Here is an 18,068-nt window from a genome sequence, read left to right as displayed (position 1 = left end):
AGCAGATAAACTTTATGAACAAATGTGGCTTCTGGATTCTCCCATTATATTCACTGCAGTCTTCTAATTTCCCTCTTACCTACTGGATTTGTGCATCATTTAGATCCTGATAAGATACCAGGGTGGCCACGTATTCAATACTTGTCACTTTTGGTCCAGGTGGTCAGACTGCAGTATCCCACTCCTCTCCATGGAATAACAGATAGGTGAGTCTCACTGCAAGCTGTCTCTGGATCTCTGAGTAACTCAGGGTTATAACTCAATGCAGGTCTTGGTAAGAAATGCCAGCTCTCCAGCCTCATGATCTGGGTCTTGTCAACTAAAAGCCACAGTGCAGGATTTGCGGATTTGACTGACAAAAGCTGTGGCTGTGTCATAGCTAACTGCTGTGCAATTTGATTTCAGACAAAGAGACAAACCATGGATTCAGTATTTGTGCCTGAAAATGGCTACCTTGATTTACTGCACAGTGATATTGACCCATTGCATCTGTGTACTTTCTTTGATCCTAAGTCATCTGGAGATGAAGAAGGTGACTTCTCTACAGGTTAGTAAAACACTAAAAAATTCTTGACTGGTTTATTCCTCACACTGTATGTTATTGCCATCTCCTCTCACCTCCAAAGCCACCTCATGGCAGTTTATCATGGTGACTGAGTTAAAGTTTACAAGCATTTGATGGTAGGATGTGTTAAGTTTGTCTGTCTGTACATACAGTGACTGCTTCCAGAAACTGTCATGTTTTTAAATTGTACGTATTCAGAGCATCCTGCTCTAACAAAGCACACTGTACTGTCACTCATCAGGGCATGACAGTATCTTTCATTTGGATATCATTCCTGTAAGTAGTTAATTTGCAAATGTTCCTGTCATAAGCTGGCCAAGTGTAATTGTCAACACCTCTGTGGCTTGAAGCCAAAAGTTTTGCTAAACAGAGACTTTTAGATGAGTTTGTGATGAGCACAGCCCATGAGCAAACAGCTTTACATTCTGAGATCCTAAGGCACCAAAACAATGGAGTTTCATTACCAGCTGTCATTTTCCAGCTTTTTGGGGCACAGTGATTTTATAATTCCATTATATATGAGAAAGCAGAAGGGCAAGAGTATAAAGTTGATAATTTCTTGCAATTCAGTTCCTACAAGTAATCAGATCAGGAGGTTGCCCTGGATCTCAAACTTTGTGCCCCTGACTTTGTGTGGAAATTGTGGACTGATCTGCTCTCCCTTCCCTGAGTGTTCTGTTATAAAAGTATGAAAGTCTATCTGTGGTATGGAGCACTAGCTGAGCTTATGTTAAACAAATGAGCTGGACCATGGATTGAGAATGGTAAAGAGAAGAGAAGAACTGTTGAATGCCAGACATGAAGTCTCACAGCTCTGTGCCAAATATGTTGAAAACATTACCAGTTGGGAGAATTGTGGCTTTCATGAGTGACCAATGCCAGTAGGCACATGGGCAAATCAATGAAGAACTGAGCCCCAGAATTATCTTTATGATACCAGAATTATCTTTATGATTGATTGTTTCCCAGGCTGGGCTTTTCCCTCTCAGTTTCTAACTGTTAAAAACAGCTGCAGGAGTGTTTCTTACCCCATGGTAGGCTGCTTACCACATGCTCAGTGACTGAAAGTAGGATGAATTAGGGGTCAAGCACTGACTCATGCTATCACAGATGCTTCACTGATTGGAATATTTTTGAGCCTTAGCAATGTCTGAGATGATGCAGGTAAATCAAACGTCATCAGGACATGGCACCGGTTACTGGGGATCTGGGCACCTCTGCTGTGAAGGTGCTAGAATGGTCCCTGGCCAACTGGCAGCTTCACAGGAAATTTGCAGTGCAATTCAGGGATTAGCCTGGACACAGAATTGTTCTCAACAGGGCATCTGGGTGATACCACCGTATCCTGAAGGATAAGGTTTAATAAGTTGTATGAGTCTGGGCTTGATCACCATAGAATGGATTCAGGAAGTATTTTATTTACTAAGAGAGATGAGGTCTAAGAGTTTAGCAAAAGAAAAGTGATGATTTCCAGGTGACTGTGAATCCTGAGAGTTCAGTTCTGCTCCTTCTTAGTCAACACTTAATGAAAAGCCAAAGCCTTCTGCTGAAGTAACAAATCTGCCTGTTCTGCATGTCCTGCTATCTGGTTTTTTTTATGCTTGGTTATGGCATTCATTGAGCCAATGCACATTCCTTATTAACTCTAGATCTTGAAGTTGATGCCAGCAATTATGAACAGTTAAATAATATGGACTTCCCATATGAAAATGGAGATGGGTTCTACCCCTGTTGCAACACCACAGATGCTTATGCTAAAATAGGTATGAAGCAATTTTCTTTTTATAAATCATTACTTTACAATCATTTGCTACAGCTATTTCTTAAAATCTCTATTCTCAATCTGAAGCCATGGCATTTACTCAAGCAGCCTTTCCCTCCTGTGTGATAGATCTGATTTAGAGTACCTGAACCTGTGCATTGGGGGGAAACTGATTAACAGTAGCTTGTGGTTGTTGGGGGAAAATCTCTCTATTAATGTCTCCTTCTGCTTAATACTTCCTTTCTCGACTTCTCTTTTCTTGTGATCTTTATTTCCTGAACAACAAGTTACAAGAAAAACTTAATTTAACTCCTCCATTTTACTTACACTGCAGAGTTCTGTTAATGAGGAGCTTACTAGAGTTTTGCTGTGATATTTACTGTGTCATTACTGTGTTCCTCTTTTGTTTTTTTCTTTTGTTGCTAGCTGAATTAGTAGAATATGTGCTCAAGGATCAGCAGGAGAAGCAGGCTGAAGACATTTTTGGTAAGATTGATATGGTAAAGACTAACTTTCTCCATGACAGTGTTCTGTCTAACATGTGCTTCATCCCCGCAGTTGAACACTGTTTCAACTACCTCTGGTATCTTCTTCTTTCCCCCTGGGTCCAGTGTCCAGGATTTTCTTGGAAAACTTGAGGATTTTATGCATTTTTGCAGGCCTTTCTCAAAGATGGCAGTTTTGTCTCTGACCAAGCTGCTGATCATGTCACCATGCCCATAGAATATGCACAGCTTCACTGTCAAGTGCATTTATAGCCTCAAGTAGCATCACACTTATACTGAGCACAGCAGGGATGATACACAGAAGTCCCCAGAGCACTTTGCATGTGTATAAATACAGTTTACACACACTGATTTCTGTCCAGGAAGCACAGAGCTGCCTGAAGAAGCGTGTCAAGTTTTGCTTCTCACCCTGATTAATGCAGCAATGCTATTATATATAGTAAATCATTCCTTCATCCATTCTTGGCTGGAGACTTTGCTTGGTCGTGTGGTACCAAATCATTGTTTTGGTAGCAGCTCAAATGCAGCTATTTACTATTCCAGAACAGATATATCAATAGGTGGCTGATGAGAAATCCAAAGAACCAGAAGGTTCACAAAATATCTGTATATCCTATTTTATGTTTGAGCAAAATAAGGTCAGTCTTTCCCTAGAATAATCCTGGCTGCAGGAAGCTCATATGGCTTTTCAAATGATATTTACTGCTTCCTCATGTGTTTAGAATTTGGGGGGTTTTGCACCTAATGGAAATATTTTTATTGGTTTTAGAAAAAAACAGAATGCAATATTAGTTCTTAAGTATTTTCCAGTAAAAGTATGGTGTGGATGACTTCCCAGTTCTTGTAGCACAGAATATGAAATCTTTTTAGAACACTTTATTCTGTCTCTTAAAGGATCTAATCCCTTTAGTACACCAATTGAGTAGTACTGAGATCCCACTGTGACACAGCTGCAATGTTTTATCCTTTGCTCATCATTAGAGCATTGAGAAGTACTTATGGTTTATTAGCCACTGCCAGTAGATTAATAGTTTGCAGTTCAGAAATTAACAGAGGGTGACAAAGTCTGCACTCAGAGCTCTGTGGGCTTTCTAAGTCATGTGGATCTGGGTACATCTCTTTTATCACATTCTTTGGTTTTTATCTCCTATTTGGAGCATATTTCATCCTTGCTCTCTGTTGGTGTGTTTCTCTTACTTTTACTCCTCTCTGTAATTTTTTTAGGAGAACAAAGTTTGACATTGGACCATATTTCATGTTTTTAGCAGGGAACCTTATTTTGGATGACATTGCTGCTGAAAACACTGAGAAATTTCCTGACATAAAGATGCAGTCGTGTCTTAAACGAAGTAAGTGTAAACAGTGAGAATATGAAAGGCTTTGTGCCTGAGTTCTAAGCTTGCATTACAGCCCCTTGGCTTTAGCACAGCCCCAGTGCACTTGTCATGCAGTCCTTCAGGGACAGCAGACGTGCTTCCTCTGCCTTTGTTCAGTCTCGTGGGCAGGAACTGAAAGCAGCTCTTCCAAGCGTAGAATTTACAGTTCGCATAATTTGTTTTCCTCTAACACAACATTAAACATGTTTTATTTCTTTGCATTTTTGTCATCCTCATGGCAGTGTTGACTTTGTTTTCAGTGTACCTATAGGTCAGTAAGCATTGGCTGAACAATTGCCTTTTTAATAGCAAGAACAACAGCAAACATCTTTGGCACAAAAATCTGCAGCCTAATTAAAACTTCACAGAGCAAAATAACATGAGGCTTTTCACATTCATTTTTATACATTGGACCTGTACAGGTCTGAAATAGCTGAATTGAAACTGGCAACACCCCCTTCTACTTAAAATAAGTTTCATGGGGTGAATTTAAAATTACCAAAATTTTGCCACTTACTATGACCTTGCTTTCTTTCAGCTTTCTTAGGCTCTGCAGCAGAGAGTTACTGTGATGCTTCAGAACCCAAATATAAGAAAATTGGTAAGTCATTGGCTGAATAAGAAAAGGTTATTGAACATATATTGTCTCATGTTCCAAAATCTCATCCTCTGTTAGGTACTGTAACTCTACCTTCCAGAAAAGTTTGCTCTCATAGATTTGGTGATTTTGATTATCATACATTTTCATGTTTCTGCAAAAATCACACTTTTAGATTCCTCTGACTAATTTATGATATAAAAAATCCATGTCCTCTTATCTGCAGCTATTAAATTGTGCAATTTAGGATCAGCTACATGGTAGCCTAAGAACAGTAGGATTCTCATGCTTCAAAGATACATGTTCCTTTCAGGTGATAAGAAAATTACTTGCTTAAAATCGGCAGAGGCACAGTTGACCTTTTCTAAATCCACATGAGTGAAGAAAGAAAAATAAGGGAGACCTGGGTCAGTGCCAAATTCTGTAAATTTTATCACGTACACCTTTATTTTCACTGGATTTTTGGAAGATGTCTCACTTGGAACAAAAAGGATCAAACCCAGGAAATACAGAGCTATGACCTGAGTCATATTACCCATCAGATCATAGTTCCACATGCCCTGGGATTGATCTTCTTTCTTCCAAGTGCGAGATCTTCCAAAAGTCCAGTGAAGCATCCTAGTGAAAATTATAAAAGTGAAGAGATGATTTCTTGGCCTAGTCCATGCTATAAAGTCTTTTAAACCAAAGAAAGGAGGCGAGAAAGAGAAATTTCTAGATTTTGCTCATTGCTAGATCATCTACAAGACAACACCTGGGCCAGCAGGCAGGCTGGAACTTGTCCCCTAGGCGTAAACTGGTGCTAATTTTCTCACCCAACTGTAGCCTAAACGGGTATCTCAGGCAGAGCTAAACCAGCAAAATACTCTTCCAAAATCCAGGTGAGAGCAACCTTTTTTAGCAGCAATAGTTTTAACTATTTTATATTGTGTTTTGAATGGACATCTGACTCGTTTTATATCAGCACACCTCACAAGCCTCCTAAGGGGACTCTGGCTGTACCAAACCCTAGGGGCCATGTTCATACTGGGAGGGTGACCAAACCAGTGTGTACCTAGAGTTCCATCCAGAGTTCTGGGATCTGGGACTGTACCTCAGCACAGTTCGGGTAAGGAGCTGGCACAGACTGTGTGAAAGTCTGAGAGAACCTACATGTGCACCATGACTGTGATCCAAGCTGGTTTTCCAGTGTTCTTGTGGAGTTCTGAGGGAATGGGAGGGAGAACTGAGCAGAAAAAACATGTTTGCTAGCTCTGGGAATGTTATCAGAGTTTGTACTGAACTGTTACCTGCTGGCTGTAGTTATTTGGACACAGGTGAAGTTCCTGGCAGTTAGTAGCCGTTAAAGGTAAATACTTTCTATTTGCTTAAGTTCCTTTATATATTTGGCACTTTAAAAAGCCTATATTTATGTCACTCTAATAATAATTGTTTTCCATAAGGAAATGGCACATCAGTTCCAAATGCCTCACCCTACAGAACCTGCATTCCAGATGAAAGGATCATCACAGAGCTAACAGGAGCTTTGTGAAGCTGCACCCATCCTTTTGCTGGAAGTCCTCAGAATATTATCAGTTTCTCTACTGTCCTTGACCCAGTGAAAGTGCTGAGGAAGGAAAATATACATAAGATAGTATAAGTACTGTGTAGAAAAATCTAATTGACAGAAAGATGAGCTACTTGACAAAATCAGGAGTTTCTTTAACCTGTCACAGTGTCACAGTAAAGGCAAATGCATCAGCTCTTCAGAAGTGCAAGACTACCTACAGCAAAGAGAATAATGTGTACTAAAGTTCAAAGTAAGCCAAGGATGAGATTCTTTCCAAGGAATTAAATGAAATAGTGGCACAAACCCCAGAGAAGTTTGTAACTCCTAATAAAAACATCAGACCACAGAAAATGATGAAGTATAGACTTACTTGTTGCAGCTAGACAGTAGAGGGAAGGAAACAGCAAAACCAACTCTGAAAATAGGGGTGTTGTAAAACCAATGAAACTAACAGACTAATTCAAATAAGCAGGTGTGTCTTACTTGATTTGTAGGAGTCTTTTGATAAGATGAACTTGTACAATGCACAAACATCTCACCCCATTTGTTCTATTCCTGGAGGGAAAAAAAATGCTGCAGAGGAGATGCATCTTTAAAAGCTCTGGTGTTTGTGCCTGTTCTTTGGGAGAACTTAACACACACTCTTTGTCCTTATAAGCACTGTAGAGTCTAAGCAGGGAGTCAGGGTCTTCAGTTTATTGCTTGTGGGCCTCTCTGCTTTTGTGCAATATTGTGACAGCAAACTGTGCTTGGAAAATCAGTACAGCCAGTGTAAGACATTGTTATGTCTTATCTGTCAGTCATCCATGTGTAGGGTCATGTACATCTAGATACATCTGGAAATACGAGAGGCCAGGGAAGACGAAGAAAAAGAAAATTTAAAGAGAAACTACTGAGAAAAAGTGATCTACTACAGAATTTAATAAGTACATTTTAGATTTTGAGAGCTAAATACTTTTCAGAAAGCTGTTGTGAATTGTTCTTGCTTTTGGAAAATCAAAACACAGCTGATGAGAATCAAGTGGTTTATCTTATCTACTGAGACCTCTTCTTTGGTTCCTTTAAATTCCATCAATGAGATAACTTTCTCCTTTTGTTTTGCTATTTTATTTTAAAGTGGAAGTCCCTACAGCTTCTGCAGGGAGTGGCAGTTTCTTTGCTATGCCTGTCAACAGCCACCCAGTGAGCTACACCTCCCTAACTAACCAGCACATGTCCTGTTCTGTTCCTGCTGCCCATGGGCTGGAAAGAAGCCTCATCATTCCTGGTACGTAGAGTTCAGCTGTAGGTGTGCACCTGTACACAGGCTGATTTACACATGGGGAAAACTCTCTTATCAATCTTGTCATTGACTATGAGCAATGGCAGCAAAATGGCAGGTAAGGCAGCTCCTAAAGGTGTGGCACTCACTAAAAGAATGAAAAATATTCAAGGGAAATTAAAAGGGCATTGCTCCTAATTGAGTAGAATGAATCTTTCATTTAATTGGTGCAGGTTATAACAGAAAAGTTATTTACTATATGCTAATCTAAGTAATTACTTACTTGTCTTAAGAATAGAAAGTCACAAAATTTTCATGATTAAACTTTAATTTAGTTCCAATTTCTTTTTCATCCAAAGATTTGTAAAGGACTGAGGGATAATTACATTTGCAGCAGTAGAGCAAAATCTAGGCTATGATTTAGCTCATGAAAACAGAGCAGTGATCCCACTGATGGGCTGTGTAGGCACCTGGCCTGGGCCATGCTGGGTAGCAAAGAGTGCTCATGGTACACTGAGAAGTGCTAATGACAAAGACCCAGTTCAACACCTTTCAGTGTTAAGTCTGTGCTGGAAAGGAACCAAAACCAGTGTGTAAGTTGGAAGTCTTGAAGTACCTCATGCGAGCTGAAGCAGCATAAAGTAGCAGAAGAAATTCTGTCCCACCTACAGAAACTCAGAGCTATGGCTGATTAAATTGCAAGCACTGAATCATCAAAAAACTTTCCCAGTGTGGGTTGAGAGGGAGGATGCTTGTACAACCTGGATGATGTGCAGTTATTTGGGAAGGATGTAGTGCAAGGAAAGTAAATTTAATGCAGATACATGCTATTCACACTTTTTTTTCTTCTCTGGATCTTTGAATTGTAGACTTTGCCTTAAGCACCTTTTCCTTATGATAACAGAATTTCTCTTTAGACTATTGAAAACAGTGGCTGCTAAAAGCTGGGTAATCCCTTGTATTTCAAGCTCATCATACCTTGCAAGAGTTCTTTTTTTAATGGGTTCTATGGACCTCATGTGATCCTGTGAATTCTCCACTGGGAAGCTTTGCCTATAAGCTGACAGAAAGGATAAGTACTGTTAGAAAGCTTTTTCTCTTTCATAAAGCTTTAGAAAGCAGAACCCTTTAAAAACAGAAGAGTAATTATTCTGCACTCATTTCAGGATTGTCAGAACCTTTGCCCTCAGAGTGCCTACCAGTCAGTGTAAAAGGGTATCAAGAGAATCCAGGCTTGGCAGGTGCTCCTCAGCAGATATTTAACTTTGTTCTTGATAATGGCACATCTGATGTTGTAGTATATCCAGGTAAGAGCAATAGCCTTTTATCCCCATAAAGAGGCATAAAGTGCTAAAAAAATCAATGCTGTCAACAGCAGCATTGATTAAATTCAGTTACTGATAGCTATGATATGCTGAAAACTATGCTTTGTTTCTTACCAGTGCTGACATCTTCCATGGAAACATTTATGTCTCCAGATTTTCCAGTTAATTCATGTGGTAAGTAGAAAATTGGGGTTTATATATATATACAGCACTTTGAACTGGGAGAGAAACCATATTGCTTCTACTCAAAGCCAGTTCTCCCCTCCAGGCTTTACTCATATTGACCTTAAAAAACCAAAAATGGATGGTATTTCCTCTTTTGTATTGATCACTGGCCGCTTAGTCTGCTCCAAAATGTACAGATAAGAGTTGTAGAGCTTCAGGTTCAGCAGCCAATCCCCTGTGTTTGCTGTGACATCCAGTTTCTGGAAGAAGTCAGGTTTAGTTAAAACAATGCAAAGCCCAGGGTGCTGGAGCACCCTCAGAAAGTGGGAGATGATCTGATGCTGGCATGGCCTGAGCATCTGAAATGCTCAGTGCTGGCAGCCAGCTCCCATGGAAGACCCAAAACCAGCATGATGATGACTTATTTAACTAAGCAATACTGAAACCTAATGCACAGAAAGGCTTGTAACGAAATCAGAACCTTGGTCAGGATTTAACAGTCCCACTCCAGGTAACAAACTTTCCTCCCAGCCCTCACAGGACTGTTGGAACCCAGTTTGATAGTGCAGGAGTTTGTTGCCCTCTGGTGGCTTCCACTACCCCAAAAGTAAAAGTACAACATGGAGATTAAGAGGCAAATATCCCTAGGTGTGGGGTAGTCTTTGTAAATTGTATTTACTGTTTATGTGAATAGACAATGCCAGTAGTTCCAACTGATTTACTGCAGCACAACATATGTACGCCACAAGCCCTGGAATTCCAAATGCAGCAGCAGATAAATTAGCATGTAAAATGCCAAGCCAGTTTCTTTTTCTTTTTTTTTAAAGTTCTTCACTCCTACCTGCTTTGAACAGGTTCCCATCTAAATGTCTCATTACCAACTTTTTTTTCTGTTCTTCCATTCTGTTTTCTTAGTTAATAAAATAAACAATGAGTAAAAAACAGGTGCTTGCCCGACCCTTCTTTATTTAATATCTTTCTTACTGGAGGCCTGTGGTGCTTCCCTTTTAGAAGCAATTGTGAACTCAAACCATTCTGAAGGTTGCTAGCATTCAGGGTAGGAATTAATTTCCAGATCTCTGAAATGGTAAGATTTGTATTTCTTTTAGACCACATTCTATATCAAGATGACCAAGATGATATTCTGGTATGAAACACATTTGTGCATATTTAGGGAAATTAAGCTGTTTTGCTTTAGGACATTTTTGGCACATCTCTGCTGTGTGTGGTTACAAGGTTCTGAGGTCGAGTTTGTTACAGTCTCTGTCAATTTAAATTCTGTCTTGCATCTGCAAAGCTTTTCCTACCAAAAGTTTTGTCAAAAATGATACTCTGCAATTACCAATCTGTAGAAAATGTGCTCTCTCTAAAAAATTCCCAATTTCTTTGTGTAAAGGAAACACTGTTCACCTGACCCAACTGCAAAAGTCTCCAGTGGTTTGAAAGCAGACAGGTGAAAATAAAGAAAATTGGACAGCAGTAGGACTTTGTCAGGGAGAGTAATGGGTAAACACTGTTACCAACAGTCACTTCTCTGTGACATTCATCTTTAGTGCTTGGTTACAAGGTGTAGAATAACAAAAGGAAGCTGTTGCTTTTGAAGACATAAAGAAGCACTATGTGTGAACATGAATTTATGCAAAACACTGACATTTAAAAAGAACAGTGAATGTCACCTGGTAATGGTAAATCTGCTTCCCACAACTGTCGGAACAGCTGTGGTCTTGTTTGATGCCATTCTGCCTCTAACAGTGCACATCAGCAGACTTTTACTTGTGGGAGAATTTTATTCATTTTCCTTGTAAAATGAACAAAATATCTCTTACTCTGAATATGTTCTACAATGAACTTGGAAATTTGCATTAATCTTCTTGTTAAAATTAGTAAAGCTGAATCAGTGATGTCTTAGTCAAGTATATTGTTTTGTTTCTCCAGATTTAGAGAAATTTCAGGAAGTTCAAGATTCCATAATTCCTTCTGAAGAACCTTTCAAAAGACCAGGTGAGTTTAGAAGTCTTGAACTTAAACCTTCCAGTATTTTTTGGAAAAAGATTCTGTGTTTCTTTCTGTACAGAGAAGCTCCTTGTAGGAATCATTCAACAATTTGTGAAGCTGTTCTGAGAGTCTGAGCACAATTCCTGGTTTCAAGATATTAGACTTGCCTTCCTGTAGATATCTAGCTGTAGTACCTGCTTAGCAGCTCAGTGTACTTCATTGATTTTATCATCTCTACAGAGAGCTCCAAAATTGTTCAGTTCATGGATGTGAAAGTGTCTGTTGTGCCTGCACTTCTCAGCTGCAGTTGCATGGGGTAAATCCAGCCCTGTGGGCTTTATGGGAATGCCTGTGCTTTCATCACATTGCAATCAGGCACTTAAGCCACCGTGAAATGATGTTGTAATTTGTGGACTGGTTCCTTCAGTTTGTGTGTGCTTTTTATTTCTCTAGAGCAAGTGGAAACTTTCTGTTCATCCCTTAAGGATTATTTCCGAGACACGTGCAAATCTGTGACCATGGAGCGGGAAGTAAATCTGGATCACCTGTTCATTGATGGGACACTTGTTCAAAGTCAAACTGAAACCAAGACTGGAAAGAACAGTGCAAAAGCAATGGAAAAGGAGCTGGTAACCTGCAGCCTGCAAGAGAAGGAAAAGACAGCCATTGATAGAAGCCAAATATTTCAAATCCCACAGCGTAAAGACTTAGAGACTAAAGTGATTGTGGTGCTGGGAAAAGCAGGAATGGGCAAAAGCATTCTTGTTCAGAAGATCTGCCAGGACTGGTCCAACGGAGAGTTTTCTCAGTTTGAATTTGTATTTTGGTTTGACTGCAAGCAAATAAGCTTGCCTGAGAAGCAATACAGCCTAAAGGAACTGCTGCTTGAATTTTTTGTGAAACCTCAAGAGGGAAGCAAAGAGATCTTTGAGTATATGTTGCAAAATCCTGATAAAATCCTTCTGATTTTTGATGGTTTTAAAGGGCTACATGATCATGAGAATTTTCCTCGTTGCTCAGCCAGCCAGCCTGAAAAGGATTTGTGCAGTATAAAGGAGCTGCTTTCAGGACTCATCCAAAAAAAGATACTCAATGGCTGTACTTTATTATTTACAGCAAGACCAAAAGACAAACTGTACCAGTACATGTCCAAAGTGGATAAGACTATTGAAATTGTAGGATTTTCCCCTCAGCAGAGAGAATTGTACATAACCAAATACTTTGAAGAATCACCCTACTGTGATTGTGCACTGAAATTAATCAAAGAGTGTGAGTACTTGTTCAGTCATTGTTACAGTCCTGTTATGTGTAGGTTTGTTTGTTTTCTCTGTGAGACAGTGCTTGAAATGGGAGAGAAGAATCTTCCTTCAACTCTTACTGAAATCTTTGTAAAATTTTTTCAGCAGAAGATAATGTTTTTACAAACAGATGTTACAACCACACAAAATCAAAAGAGTCTTGCTACCCTAGCTCGTGTAGCCTGGTGTCTTGGAGAAAAGCACCAAAGTGCCATGAAAAGTGATCTTATTCCTTCTAAGGAAGTTAAAGAGTTTGCTCTGAAGTACGGGTTTTTCCTGCCATTTGCATTCCCCAGACATTCAGATAGTGAAGAAGAGGAATTTGGGTGCACATTCTCTGATTTTGTCATTCAGAATTTCTTGTGTGCACTTCACCTTTTGTTAGCAGAAGAGCTCAAGGATAAAAATCTAACGAAGTACCTGTCCTTTCTATCCAAGAAGAAAAAACCTTATAACTGGTTAGATTTAATGCCTCGGTTTTTGGCTGGCTTGATGTTTCTCCAGGATGACCCCTACTTCTGCTCTCTTTCAAATGAGGATGAAAAACAATCAACCAAGAAGCAGAAGACACTCTTGAAATACATTAGAAGGCTGCAGATTAATACTCTCTGTCCAGAGAGATTGCTGGAGCTTTTATGTTGTGTTTATGAAACACAGAACAATTATCTTCTGCAGCATGTGGCCTTAAGACTCGAGCCAGAGTTGTCTTTTCTGGGGATGATTCTTACACCACCTGATGTCCATGTACTGCACTCCATTTTGAAAAGGTCAAGGAAAGAGTTTTCCTTGGATTTGCGGAACAGCAGCATTGACATGCAAGGGCTGCAAGCCTTGGTCAGCCTGAGGAATGTGACATCGTTCAGGTTGGTCACTCTGTACCCCGTGGCACTGTGTGTAGATGACACTTTCATGCAACAACAGCAGTCACATCTGTTGGTTTTGCATGTTTTGTCTCTTCACAGGGCTTCCCTCAGTGACACAGTCAGGCTCTGGAAATCTTTAGAACAGACAAAAGACTACAAACTGCTGAAAGCATCCACAGAGAAATTTGTTCTTGATCCCTTTAAGGCAAAGACAATGAAGGACATCAGTGACCTCTCCGACCTTGTAGAGATGCAGGAGAAGATGATGAATTGGTAGGATCATTTGTGATCAAAACTCCTCTTATACCAACTGGTACCAATAGCAGTTTATGAAAACAGGGTTTCACCACCAGTGCTGGACAAGGGAGTTGTCTGCTTGTCCAGAGGGGAAGTAACTAAGGCAGTGTGAGCTCCTGGGTCATCTCAGGGGGTTCTCCCACCCCCATGTGAGGTGGCTGTCATGGCAGGGATGAGCAATGACAGCAGCGTGCAGAGCAGTCACCAAAACTACCACTGAAAAAGCCAGCTGTCATTTCTCTTTAGTCTCTGAGTATGCCCTCTTCCAATTGCTTTCAGTTACAGAACTTGGGCGGATTCTTTCTCCCTGTAGCACCTGGGCATAAATGAAAGCCTGTTTTGCACTGGTCCCAGATGGTCTGAGTCAGTCCTTTAGCCCAGGAGATAAAATCTTGTGTTCCATGGTCTAGAAACCCTGTGCTCCATTCCTGCTGCTGAAGTAGCTGGGGGATTGGTTGCAATTGAAAACATGCAGAAATAAAATTTTATTCTTTGTTTTGTTTTTTAAATGATGACTTCTATTTTAACATGGATGGAGTATTTTGATTAAAATATAGACAAAATCGTTTCACGTTTGACAGAAAATAGTTGATTTAGAAAAATGTATTTTCAAGTTTTATTGGAAAAAGAGCAAACAATTGCACTATGAAAGGCAATTATTGGATTGAAATGATGCAGTTGAAGAAAAGTTGAAGCAGAAGTTACTCTGAAGTTTCCTGGTTCCTCAGTTAATGCAACAGTGGTTAATTTTCTGTAAAAGTTTGCTAACGGATTATTTTTAAAGCGCTATTTTGGCTGCTAAAATTTTTATAATACTCAGATTCTACTGTGACTTATTTAGTGTGCAAGAAGCATCTGGTTGCACCAGCTATGCAATTCCTGCCATCAGAAACCTCAGAAAACTGGAATTTGCGTAAGTGCTAAACTTCTACTGATTGAGGTGGTCCTGGGTAAGGGAAGCAGTCATGGGTGTTAGCTACAGCCATTGCACTGATGTACAGTCAGCTTAAAGCATTGGTGAACCCCATTTATTGCTATCTTGCTTTTCTCTGAACTGGATTTATTAGCTTATGGCCAAGACTCAAAGAACATTATTTCTGCCTCCTGCAGCAATACAGATCAGCAGGACTCTACCAATTTTTTTTTTTGTTTTAGTACAAGTTACCTCCTGACCACAAGGTACTGATCTTGTGCCACAGGGCATAAAATATTTTGTCTGTGATCCAGCTATCTGGGAAATATTTTTCCCCCCAGAAATGCTGAACTTTTCTATCTTAGTCTTCTGACATAATTTTCTACCCTATCACAGCTAAGGCCATGAGAGGATTACAGCAGAGAATGCCTCCCAAATAAATTATTTAGAACCCTTTTCTTGGAAGATGGAAGGTTGACTTGGTAACACTACTTTAAAAGTGAGGTTTTAGTAACACTTCTTTTTTTCCCCCCAAACTGTAAGCAGCCTCCAAGGTTATTCTATTGCTCAAAATATCCTGCCATAGCATGTGAATTCATTTGGGCAGAAACTGCAGCAGTGCAATGGAGAATTCTCATCAGGTGTTCTCACCTGTTTCCTGCTCTGTAAATCTAACCCAACCTGGGACAGCTATGCTTGGCCTCATTTCTGATTTTACGCTGCTTTCTCTTCTAATTTCCTCTTCCTATTTCCCTTTGTTTAAATTTTCTTGAAAATGCTAATCCTTTTACATAACTGAACTTGTTCTGATACCAAAGAAATTCCAAATAGGATGTGAGAGACAAATGCTTGGAACATGAATATAGAAGTGCAATTTATGCTTTAAGCTGCAGTAAAATGTTGATCTTAAACTAAATTGTTATTAGTTGGGGGGAAATAACTTTGTTTCCATTTCTCAGTTATACTGAGAGAAATAGGTATTTCATCTCAAGATCATACTTACAGTGAAAAACCTGAAAAAGATAGAGAATAGAAATATAAGAATCTAAAACAAGTGAGATAAGTCGTGCAGAGAGGAACAAAAAGTGGCAAATGTCCCAGTGCTGCTGTGCAGGCTCTGTCCTGCCTGACCTTAGCCTTATTGGTCCTCTTCTGGAGGCTTCACAGCAGAATTCCTTGGTGCAGGTGGTAGGGAATGGCTGCTTCTGAGGGTGTAAACTAGCTTGCATTGGGGGCTACAGGGAAAGAACTGAAAAATTCCTGAGTTTTGCTGCTTGTGAGCATGTGAAAAACCTGCTGCATGTCTGTATTTTCTTCCAGGCTGGGTCCAGCATGTGGCCTTCAAGGATTGCTAAAACTCGTGAAAATTCTTGCAGCATTTCCATCACTTCAGCATTTAGAGTGAGTTCTACTAAAGATTAACTTTGCTAACATTTCTCCTCAGCAGCTCTTGATGATGGAGAAGCTCTTGTACCCAAGAAACATTTTATTGATGACCAAACTGACCAGCAGAAACATTCCCAAACTGTAACAGCACCCTAAAAGCTGACACTCCCCATCCTCCCTGGAGACACCTGGTGTTGGTTTGTTCAGAACCCTCAGTCCCTTCCTGGGGTGTTCCTGGATGGGTAAAGGTTCAGTACAGAGCCCATGGGGGCCCCCCTTCCTGCCCCACCACTGACCGACTTCTGTCTTCACTGGAACATCCATGACAAACCAACTCTCTCTTAGTTTTAAGTTTCTTTACACTGGAAAAAAATGTACCAGCAGCAGTCAGGGTTGCGCATGTGCACTTGTGGGAAGGTTCCTGGGCTGTGGGAGGGCCTTTGGCCTCATGCAGCCCATTGGCCATTTGTCTGTGTTCTAGCTGGCCTTTTCATGATATTTCAGGAAAACAATAAAATATGAAATATATCAAATATATCCCAGCATTATTTGTCAGATTAGAAGGGGATCCAGTATCTGAAATTCCAGTATTTGACTAGATATGAAGAAAACTTCATTTTTAATACTCCCTCTCTGGAGAAGGAGCAGTTTAGGCAAGGATTTACAGCCTCTGCTGGATTTTGTCAGTTCTGTATTTTTGTGTGCACAGGAAATCTCCTTTCAGCTTAGCTGGAACACAGTTATTTCATAACCATTTTAATAATCTTGCATATCAAAGGAAATGGGTCAGGGCATTCAACTAGTAAAAAATAATTCTTATGCTTTAAATTTGGGCAGCAGAGAGCTGCTTATTAGAGAAGCTGTAATTTGTGTGATGCTTCATGCTGATTGAGGCTACTGCAGAGAAGCTTTTCAAGATAGATAGAATGGTCTCTGAGGTGAATAGACCACAAAAATTTAGATTAAAAGGGAAGCTAATTCTCTCTTTGTCATCACACAGCCTTGATGCTCTGAGTGAAAATGGCATAGGAGATGAAGGAGCAAAGAGTCTATCTGAAGTCTTTCCAGCCCTGACATCACTGGAAACATTAAAGTAAGTGCATTAAAGTAACATTAAAGTAAGGTTAACAGTTCGGGGAAATTTTGAGAAGAAACAGATTAAACCTAGAGACTTAAGGGACTGTCTGTTAACAATTATGGGCAAAAGTATCCCATGGGCATGGAAGACCAATGAGCCTGTGGAGATACTTAATCAGTACATTCATTAGACAAATAGATTAATCCTTCCTGACTTCTCTTCAAGGGCTCTATCTTGCCTTTTTCTCTGCATTTGGTCTAAACAGACTGTCCAAATTATATTTTTTAAAAATTGAAAATTATTTTCCTCCACATTGTAATAAGTGAGAATAAATGTGCTCGACTAACAAAGTGATCTCACTTACTGTAGTTTATCACAGAATAAAATAACAGACCTGGGTGCAGAGAACCTCGCTGCAGCTCTCCCTTCCTTGTCCTCCTTAAAAACACTAAGGTGAGTAGTTGTATCCTGTGGAGTGGTTTTGAAAACATACCTTGCTCTCTCTGTCAGAAACTACTGAACAGGGAACAAAGAGGTAACACTGTGCAGTAGCCAAGCTTTTCACTTCATTTTTGCATAAAGTCTTCAGAAAGAAGAGGTGAAGTATGACAGACATACAGAAGGATATCTGAGAATAGAGCAAGGACTGGGCTGATGTTTAAATCCAGTCCATAATACACACTTCTGAATCATGCCCTGCACAGATGTGCACCACATCTGCTGCAAACCCAAAGCTGTCTGTGTTTGCTGATATAGGGACCATGATCCTTCCCACTGCACTGGGATATTTGACACAGGCCTGAGGGAAGCAGGGAATGCAAGAAACCCTGGTGTGCAGTTCTGGAGTAGTTTGGTGATGTGGAAATCTTTTGAATGCTGTACCCCAAATCTTTAAGCTTGATTTTTTTGGCAGATTTTTAATTCGACCTGTGTGGACAGAAATGTTCTTATTATCCATAGAATAATAGAATCTAGACCTTTTTTGCTGTACCTGTGCTAGGTGAATAAGGAGGTGGCCATTTGCCTTACTTGATACAGGAAATATGAATGTTTGTTTTAAACTTTAACTGCAAATGAGGATAAAATGAAAGTTAAGATGTACTTATCATATTCGAAAACCCTTGATCTAAT

At 39.9% G+C, this 18,068-nt stretch overlaps 1 protein-coding gene across 1 annotated transcript in view; it reads left to right on the top strand.

Moving 5' to 3' along the window:
* CIITA (class II major histocompatibility complex transactivator) overlaps positions 1 to 18,068 on the top strand; it is a gene marked incomplete at both ends in the record, with an annotated part of 29,477 nt that overhangs the window by 9,972 nt on the left and 1,437 nt on the right. The window contains 16 exon segments of the mRNA XM_084216593.1: positions 406 to 547; positions 2,215 to 2,328; positions 2,754 to 2,813; positions 4,099 to 4,182; positions 4,748 to 4,810; positions 7,474 to 7,623; positions 8,784 to 8,924; positions 9,060 to 9,116; positions 9,835 to 9,893; positions 11,051 to 11,108; positions 11,556 to 13,263; positions 13,363 to 13,536; positions 14,402 to 14,473; positions 15,794 to 15,874; positions 16,860 to 16,952; positions 17,307 to 17,390. Coding sequence (XP_084072719.1) covers positions 406 to 547; positions 2,215 to 2,328; positions 2,754 to 2,813; positions 4,099 to 4,182; positions 4,748 to 4,810; positions 7,474 to 7,623; positions 8,784 to 8,924; positions 9,060 to 9,116; positions 9,835 to 9,893; positions 11,051 to 11,108; positions 11,556 to 13,263; positions 13,363 to 13,536; positions 14,402 to 14,473; positions 15,794 to 15,874; positions 16,860 to 16,952; positions 17,307 to 17,390 — 3,140 coding nt within the window.

The sequence above is a fragment of the Fringilla coelebs genome (assembly GCF_963513975.1).
Source record: "Fringilla coelebs genome assembly, chromosome: 16".
NCBI lineage: Eukaryota > Metazoa > Chordata > Aves > Passeriformes > Fringillidae > Fringilla > Fringilla coelebs.
The sequence above is the reverse complement of the archived record's forward strand: the minus strand, read 5'-3'. Positions and strand labels throughout refer to the sequence as shown.